We start from the raw sequence: 10,038 nt of genomic DNA on the forward strand, positions 1-10,038 counted from the left end.
AATTGAATTAACCGCGGGTGAGTAACATTAGTAACCACGATAATACTAAAAGTACCTGTAATAACATGGAAAATAGTGAAAGTAACATTAATAACATCTGGAGTACTGAGAGTAGTGGATATATCCCATAATCTGGTAGATAAATTTTATATTAATCAGACGTTTAAGAATTGTCATACAAAAGTTTACTATAAGTCATAAATGTCTAAATTAAACAAGGCATACAACACAATTATATTTCATATAAAATAAAATTTAAATTGTAAATTTTATATAACACTAGTTAAAAAAAAAAGAAATCAAAAAAATTAAGAAATAAATCAAAAAAAGAAATTGACAATTCAAAACTAAGAAATAAATCCAAAAAATTAAGAAATAAATCCAAAAAAATTAGAAAAAAAATCAAAAAAAGGAAAAAAATCAGTGAAAAAAAAAACAGAAAAAGAAATGAATCAGAGGTTTAAGAATTGTCATACAAAAGTTTATTATAAGTCATAAATGTCTAAATTAAACAAGGCATACAACACAATTATATTTTATATAAAATAAAATTTAAATTGTAAATTTTAAATAACACAAGTTAAAAAAAAAAAAAGAAATCAAAAAAATTAAGAAATAAATCAAAAAAAGAAATTGACAATTCAAAACTAAGAAATAAATCCAAAAAATTAAGAAATAAATCCAAAAAATTTAGAAAAAAAAAATCAAAAAAGGAAAAAAAAATCAGTGAAAAAAAAAACAGAAAAAGAAATGAATCAAAATAAAGAAATGAATCAGAAATTTGCTCAAAAGGTGACATCTATTAACATTTTCACTAAAACATGTAAGACGGTCTTTCAATAAGCTATTGAGATTCCATACCTTTTTATTAACATTTCTCACAATGCAAAAACTGTCCTATACTTAACTCACTTCAGTACTTCATTTCACTAGTAAGAAACTAACTGAAAATCACAAAACATTTCTCAACACAATTACAATTACAATTACATTACAATCTTTCACTATTCTTCATTCCTTTTACCAGGTATAAATTCTTCTTAGTTTTTGTTTTCTTTATTAAATAAATTTGCAATTCACAAGTTTTGTTTAAATGTGAAGTGATGAAATTGAATTAAAGTTGAGTACTATGTTTCTGGGTATTTGTTAAATTAAAGTTGGTTCCTTTATTTCTGAATTATGAACATCGTTATCGTTGTGAATTGTGTTATGTTTTGGCTTGATGATGTATAATGCATGCATGCATGCATGCAACTCTTTAATTTCATAAGTTTTATGGTATGATATTTGAGTTTGATCTCTGCAATTCTTTTGCATATAATTCATTGTACTTTTCGTCTTAAGTTCTTTTGATCAAATTGTACCGAGTATTCTCATATCCTAATCGTTTATTTACCTTTGATTATAATACCCCTCAGAATTAAAAAAAAAAAAAAAAAAAGTTAATTAGAGATTTTGGTAGATGTTGTTTGCCCATAAATTTATCTTCATGAGATGAATTAGAGACTGGGGTGTTTAGTTTGCAGGGGATACATTAATTTGAGTATGAGAAGGTCTTACTCGTCAAAAGGTGTGAGACAAACTCGATCATTTACCCATTAATCGAATCTATATTAAAACAAGGGAGTCAATAAACCGTTTCCTAAAAGATACTCCCACTGTCCCGGTCATTTGTTGTCATTTTTCATTTTGGGTGTCTCAATCATTTGTTGTCCTTTCTATTTTAAGAATGCATTTGATGAACAATTTGGTTATTCACACACAATTTGGTCCACATGTCATTTAGTTATTGACCCTCTTCTCTTTCCTTGATATTTGTGCCAAAACAAAAGGACAACAAATGACCGGGACGGAGGGAGTGTTTTGTAAGATCGTCTCTCGCCAGACTTTGGGAATTTATATAAATTATGGAATTGGGTCTCCATTTCCCGTAACTAAATTTACAGCCCATTTAAGTCTTAAGTGTTTGTTGATCTTGGTGGTTGTTTGATTGACCAACAAAAACACGGGATATCGGGTATAGGAGAAAGGATGTATGTAAGAGTATAATCGCCATGGAATTTGCCAACAATGCAGGTTAGAGAGTGTAACATGGCATCAAACAGGAATCAAAGTAACAATACTGAATCATATAATGCGCTGACTGAACTCAGCCATAACTCTCTGTCCCATAATGGCGGTATGCATCTGGTTTTCTAATTTTAGATGTTATATTCAATGCTACCCTTGTCGTATTTTCCCTGATATGACTTCTGTTAATGCAGCTGAACAAGGTTGCATCAGCAGCCTTAATGGGGCTTCTGTCGCTGCAGCTGAACATGGTTCATTAAGGAGCCTTAATGAATCTATATCACACTTCAATCTAAATGATCAATCTAGTCCAGCTGAGGATTTAGTCTCTGACGATGAGACTCAAAATCAGGGATCAGATGAACCAGACACTTCTAGTGCCGCACTGGATGATGGTTGCGCAGGTTCTGCCAGCAGTGCAACCATTAGACCAATATCTGAGGCTGGAGGATTATCGACTCAGCCTGAGATTCCAGCTGGCATGGATGTCCATGACCAAGTGGGGAGTAGAGCTACCCATCACTCAAGCTCTGGCAATCGTCCTAGTCCAAGCCCCATCGGCCATCCCAGAAGGTCTCAGGGAGCTGCCAACCGAAGGACGGAGTCTGGGACCCGACCAAATATGACACTGTTCGACTCACTTTTGAGTATGAACGTAGGGGCTGGTGTTCCATCAGGAAGAGGACCAGTGCCAGCTGTCGGGAGTCTTGGCTCTCTTTTTGGAGGTTTTGGGTCCAATCCAAGATCCCCTGGTCCTAGGGCTCATCAGTCAGCCCGACCAATCGAGAGACCTCGCTTGTCTCCTCGGGATACCCTGGGATCAGGCGGTCCACGCCCTGTTCCCACACTATTCGGGCACATTACCAATACGTTGCAGCAAGCGCAAGCTGGGCCTAGCAATGTGGGTACTAGATACCGCGCTCCCCGTTCATCGGACTCCCAGACCACTCGCCAACCAGGGAGACTTGCAGTTCCGCCGCCACATATACTGGAGCTGATGGCAGCTGAAATAAACAGTAGCCACCAAACATCCGAGGTTTGTGATCCCGAGTATAAACTTTTCTAGATATGCATTTCCTTTAAATATCATTCATGGTTATCTATATATTAAATGTTATGTTCCCTGCACTGTTTTATCTATATAATTTAAAAATACTCTCTACTTAGCTTCCCAGACCCTTGCTGCTCTTGTTGATCTCTTGTAATGCATTTCTTGACTTGCTCAAATGGGAGTCTCTTTTACGGCGTTCCAGTATGGTAATTACTTGGTCTATAAATGTTTTTATCATTTGCCAGCTTAGTTTGGCTATTTATGCATATCAATTTATTTCTTTAACATAATCAAGTAAATTAGCATTACACATATAGTTTACTCTTTGAGTTTCAGAATCACAATGTATGTGTGATATAACTGAATAAAGTGAAAATAACAAATTTAGTAATAAACTATAGTGTGTAAGCTCCTACAAGGTGCTAAGAAACTTTTGCTTTTTTCTCGAAGGGGAGGGGCAGGTTTTAAATTACTTGCAATATATAATGTGTTGCTCTTAGGGAAAACGAAGATGTGAGGGCAAGGTCCCCTCAATCCCTCATACAAATAGTCTATGCAAAGTAAAGGCAATTAATGATAATATGATTTGAAGGTGAAACCTCTACAATAAAAGTGACAATGGCCTTGTGGAGTACGAGGAATTATTTCATGCTCGGACATGAGCTGGATCTACAACACTCTAACCGTTCGACCTGGTCAAGTGAACAGTGTTGTTCACAGACCTTAATAATAAAACTCAAGTATGTGCAAAGGTTGTCTAGGAGATTCACTTTTATCAACCCCAAAGGTTGTCTAGTCAAATGATTGGCTTGTCAAAGTGACTCCTAATACAATAAATCTAATCTTGTTCGGAAAATGAACAATAATTTTGCCTATCCTTTGAGGTTAAACAAAATATTCCATTACCAAATAGAGGATGTATCCAATGGTAACCATTAGGAATATACGTCGTACAAATATCTTCCTTAATAACGTATTTCTAAAACTTCTAATCCTCCGAGAATTAAAGACAATAATGCTATCTCTCTTTCCTTCAAGTAATATTTTATTCAAGAGAAGATGAAGACAATTTGTCTCAACATGCTCTATACAAAAGTAGGTAGAGCTTAAATAATTTCCTCCGATCAACTTTTTGGATTGGTAGATTATGCAAGTACATTTATGTAAGACAACACAACATAAGACGGCATGTAAGACGACACAACGTAAGACACCAAGATGATACAATGGGTCATCATGCATATTGAATATGAAGTAATCAACTGAATTTCTTTATATGCAAGTGTATGGCGTGACGAGGTTATTTGGCCTCTTCTCGGTGCCAATAAAATAAAATTTCTACGTAACGTTATTCAGAACTGAGAATTAGCAAAACCGTATGTCTAAGTCTTTGTGATTGCTAGATATTGGGAATTGCTAAAACCTTTTTATTCAATGATTAAAGACTTTAAAAAATCGAGCTCAAATCTTCGTTGAATTCAAGATATCCATTGAAATAAGCTTTATCTTTCCAACTACAAATGTCGAGACTTGCAATGATTATATTTAATACGTTGGTTATGAAAGCATGATGGTTTTGATACAAGAATTGAAGAGTGGAAGAACTTTGAATCTAAAGTTAAGTATTGAAGTGTACAACAACAAAAACTTACCCGAGCAAATCCTAGGGCAAAAGGGTTGATGTACAAAGCCTTACGTGTGTACGAAGTATTATTTAACGCAAAGAGGTTATTTTCAATGACATGTAATAAAAGTTGTGTTGTATAATGTATAATGATTTCTTCTTCATACAGTAATGAAGCGCAATCAATTTAGTTAGTCATTTTAGTTTATTCCATCATAATCTAAAGAAAGTCTTACCTCAAAGGAAAATCTTCTCCATTATTTTTTCCGTTATTTGAGGATTCTTGAGGAAAGAAGTACAAAGTTTGCATATGGCTTCGTTTCTTGTAAGAAGTTTGTAAAAGAAGATGGGGCAAACTTGACAAGACATGCTAAGTCAAATACAGTTAAGAGCGAAAATCTCTTTATTTGTAAAGTGGCAAGATGATGTCTTGAGCATTTATGTAGCTCGACCTCGTAAAGATCAAGCGGAATACTTCTTATACATATAAATACCATAATAGCAAAATGTATACATTTGGTTTCTATTTAGAGCTAACAAAGAAGATTTTATATCAGTGCGTAGTGTCTCGATGATTGGTAGATCTTAGGCAATTATTAAGTAATAGTTGAGATTTGAAACCATTGGGTAGGGACTGTGAAAGATCCAATTCAATACCTCTTTAATTCGAAGGAGCGTGTGTATGGAAACAAGCTATAAGTTCTAACTATGTTGTTTCTACACGTCGTTAATAAAAACGCAATAGTGTTGTGGCGATTGGCGAATCACCAGTTCGCCAATCACCAGTTGCGATGGTTGGGGATAAGGTGACGTAGATACATATGATATGGATCATACATGAAGGGACTTATATTCAAGATATAGGGGAGTCAAGACAATTTGTTAACTAAGTTTTATAAGCGAATACATTTAGGCGAGTTTGACATGCAATCATAGACACGAGGAGATTCGTGAAAAAAATAGTATTCTCGAAAGAAAATTTTCGACAACAAAACCACTTTTTGGATGTTAAAGTGGGCTATCATGTAAAAGTGTACAAGATGGCGATGATGTGGCAAAGAGAAGGTCCACCTCGCTAGGTGTGCCTTATGAACAAGGTATTTTGCGAGGTGTGCCTTATGAACAAGGTATTTTACCTAGTGTCTAACCGAGGCTTGCGCTTAAGTGCCTTTGTGGTGCGCTTTTTTAAACTATGTTCGTTAAGAAAGAAGAAACTAGGTTCATTTCTTAAAATAGAACAATTGTTACTCATCGTTGTGTATGAGAGAGAGATGAGACATCAGAATGGATGTGAGGAAAGGTAGATAGAGTTTGGAAGTACTAACTCAGTCAGAAAAGGCAAACTAGACACAATATCTGTTGAGTAGCATTGAATTATGCATATACTTTTGTTGTCCAAGCGAGTATGTCCGTGTATCTTCCTCAACTTTGACAACTTATCTCCCAAAAATGGACTTTTTCCTTGAATAAGAGCTCAATCACTCCATTCTCGAATGTCTATGTAGCTCCTTCACACTCACAATTCAACACATCTTTTATTTCCTTCACATTCACGATTTAGTGTGTATTCGGTGTGTTATAGTATTGTGAATAAGATTCACTAAGATGTTGATGCACACAATCTAAGTTTCCAATTTCATAGTTAACTAGAGTCAAAGTCTTGAGATTTTTTTGTCTTCAATAGAAGAAAAACATTTATTGATCCCATAGATGGTATATATATGCAAAAATATTCGTGTAAGGGAGGTTTCACAATGTGCCCTAACCTTTGCACTAATGGACTAATGGCTATTCTATGTCATGCCATCAGTCTTAGGGTAGGGCCGGTGTGTTTGGATGGAAGGATATGGAGGGAAAGGAAAGGGAGGGAGAGTAGAGGATTTATAATCCCTTGTTTGGGTAAATCAAAATCTTTCCAACACCGGGTTCCTTTCCTTCCACTTTTATTATCCAAACACACCATTAGTGTAAAAAATGAGCCTACGCTCGGGCGGAGGCACTAGCCAAAGCATCCACCTTTCAAGACACAACTAGCAAGGTGTTAAGAGCTCCTACTATGTGGTTTACCCACATGTTAGTGTTCCACATCAACAAAATGAGAAGGGAGTTCATATATTATTGCAGCTAAAAAGGAAATGCACCATACTTTGCAGAACACCCCCATTTTTCATCTAAGTGTGTTAGAAGACACTAATTTGACGCTTACATATGCGCAACATCTTTATTTTCATGATTGCTCTGTTTGTTAGTTGGCCTTCAGTGTGACGGTGGAGTTGTACAATATTACATTACTCTTTTTGCTTTTGCATTTACCTTGAAATTTTTCGGTGGTACATTACCTTTTTTGCTTCTCTAGAGTTACTTAGAAAGCCATACAAAATGCGCAATACTCCATATCTTGTAAATAAGGCATAAATTCATCAAAAGAGAAATGATCAATAAATAGGTCTCTTGAAAGTCCGCCGTACATTAATATGTTACTACTAGTATAGTATTGCAAGACCGACCCATAATGGTGAAGTGCAAATTGAATTTACTACATATTGCCAAGTCGTACAATATGTTGATAATAGTAGACTTGTAGTGATGGACCATCAAAGGGTTAAGGACCTTCCAAATGTTGCTGATGTTACCATGGTTATAACTTACTCCCTCTGTCCCGGTCATTTGTTGTTCTTTTTCATTTTGGGATCTCAGTCAATTGTTGTCCTTTCTATTTTAGGATTGCATTTGATGAACAATTTGGTCATTCACACTCAATTTCATCCACATGTCATTTAGTAATTGGCCTCTCCTCTTTCCTTAGTCTTTGTGCCAAAACCAAAGGACAACAAATGATCGGACGGAGGGAGTACTAACTTACGAGACATATTTTTGCTAAATGCCAAGATTGCTTTTCTTTTTTTTTTGTCACTTAAGGAAACGGAAAATTAACTCATTTAGTCATTTTATTGGTGTTTTTATCATTATATAGAGATCTTCATTGCTAACACATTTTTCTCTTCCGTGTCCTGCAGCAAGATCACTTTGTTAATGCAATCATGGACATGCACCAGCAAGATCAGGTATTCATTTAATCCTTTCTATGGGTGAATGGTGATCATGGTGGAAGTTGAATGTTAGATTTCATAAGCAGGGTCTTTCCAGTTACGTGTGTCGACCATGTTTAACGTAGTAAGGGTAAAAGTCAGACAGATTTGAGTCGTGGCCATCGTTTAAGAGGTTAACCAGTTAGTCATGGTCGACGTAACTTAGACTGCATATTGGGTGTGTATGTGTGTGGGCGAGCACCAATGCACCATTACACAATTCCAATCAGATACACTTAAATACATTGCTCACCATCTGGATCCGCTTCTATAATTAAACACTAAATCTGCCAAGGTTCGACTTATGTTACATCACCCTTCATTTTTGAGGCCGTACATGTGTCCGTCACAACCCTAAAAGATATGCGAGTTATTTCTTATGAACAGTGACATATCACAATTCACAGCAAAGACGACTCGTACGAAGTAAATATTCATTTTTCCTGAAAATACCATCATTTCAATGATCATTTTCCTACACATGTAACAGGAAACCCTTATGCTTCAGGAACTCTTGAATGTCAATCCACTTCCGCATCCACGGGTAATGTTTCCACACATAAATACGAGACGTGATAGAGTTGATGTTGATCAAATGTCATATGAGGTAATAATGACTTATCCATAGTCGAATAGTATGTAAATTAGGTGGATTAGAGTTCTCTTTTTATAAAAATACGGTTGATATAATTGCAGGAGCTGTTAGCCCTTGGAGATGAGATCGGAAATGTCAGAACCGGATTGAGGGAGGAAATTATCATGGCACATTTGAGGCAGAGAAATTATGAAGTTTGTACCGGTGAGCCAAGTGAGCCATCTGCTTCTGAAACATGTCCTATATGCAGGGTAAGCATTACTCTTCTTTGCTACACCGGTCTCAAATTTATCGTCTACTTCTGTCTTCAATAGTGAAGCGATTTCAACATTGACCCCTTACCCGCAATTTGCAAGAGCCATTGATGCACTAGGGTAATGTTGTTGTGGTATATATAGAGAATAATGTTAAAGTTTTCGTGTTTGATTCTTCAAAACCAAATATTTCATTTATTATTTAGCCGTAAAAAGTTTTATTGTCCACCAAAGTCAAACGGAAACAATATAAATTCGATACAGGGAGTGTCAAATGAAAATCAGGCGGCGATCTGCTAAACTTGTTTGGCTTCTATCTCCGATGAACCTGAGAAAGGGAGATCATAGATCAGCTAATTTAAGGGTCTAGTGGTTTCTGTTTCAGTCCTATGTCGTGTTGTTGTGTTCGAGTCTAACTGACGTTTTGATAAGGGCAAGTTGTTTGAAAAATCAGAACCCAAATGATGCTCTAAGAAGAAAATGACTACATCTATGATTTCTGATAGAATTCCACTGCATGTTGCATTTGTTATCCCTCTTTTCCCTTTCCTTCTGCACTCAACTAAACCTAAATGTTACCGTGGCAGGAAGTATACATTGCTGGAGAATCAATCGGGACATTAGACTGTAATCATGAGTTCCACACAGATTGTATCAAGATGTGGCTCACGATAAAGAACGAATGTCCAGTTTGTAAGATGAAAGGTTTGGATGCATAACAGGCTGCAATGCTTCAGATTAAAATCCAGCCTTTTTTTCGCTTAATATAGTTTTCAAGTACATTTATACACAGCTCCATATTGTTTTTGTATCTTGGTTTTTTATAGGTATTGCATTGTTTGTATTGAAACTCAAAAGCAAGTTATATACCGATCTCAACATTTTACGCCAATATATAAATGCACAGATACGGAGTATATTCTAAATGATCACACATTGTATTGTGATCTATGTTGCTCAGACACGGGTACGGGTGTCGGACACTTGTACGGATCCGAGTATCGGGTACTCCAAAATCAAAATTTGGAGACACGGGGACCCTGTCCAAAAATTGGACTCGGGTACGGGGACACGGCTAAAAAGTCTTAAACTTTTATAAAAACAAATACGAGTATTAAGTATGAAGTATATACTCCGTATATTTTTATTAGTTGTAAAAAAAGGTTATTAGTTGAACTTTGTAATTTGTAATTCAGCATACAATAACCAAAATAAATAACATGAATAGATGTTTGGTGGACTAGCACGTGCTGTGTAATTGGAAGAGAGGCATTTACTGCTTGTTGGCCACGTGTTGTGTAATAATGATAAAGGCAACTTTTTAATTTTTACTGTAACTTAAAAACACATTTAAG

General features: G+C 35.7%; 1 protein-coding gene across 1 annotated transcript; it reads left to right on the plus strand.

The window, feature by feature from the left end:
• The first annotated feature begins 925 nt into the window (after nucleotides 1–925).
• Nucleotides 926–9,583, plus strand: LOC141602548 (E3 ubiquitin-protein ligase MBR2-like). Its single transcript, XM_074422778.1, has 7 exons — nucleotides 926–1,027; nucleotides 2,077–2,179; nucleotides 2,265–3,106; nucleotides 7,763–7,810; nucleotides 8,325–8,441; nucleotides 8,531–8,680; nucleotides 9,271–9,583. Exons 2-7 carry the CDS (start codon nucleotides 2,092–2,094, stop codon nucleotides 9,400–9,402), a joined length of 1,377 nt encoding a protein of 458 aa, XP_074278879.1. The 5' UTR covers nucleotides 926–1,027; nucleotides 2,077–2,091; the 3' UTR covers nucleotides 9,403–9,583.
• The last annotated feature ends 455 nt before the right edge of the window (nucleotides 9,584–10,038 follow it).

This window comes from Silene latifolia, chromosome 9 (assembly GCF_048544455.1).
Source record: "Silene latifolia isolate original U9 population chromosome 9, ASM4854445v1, whole genome shotgun sequence".
NCBI classification, from domain to species: Eukaryota; Viridiplantae; Streptophyta; class Magnoliopsida; order Caryophyllales; family Caryophyllaceae; genus Silene; species Silene latifolia.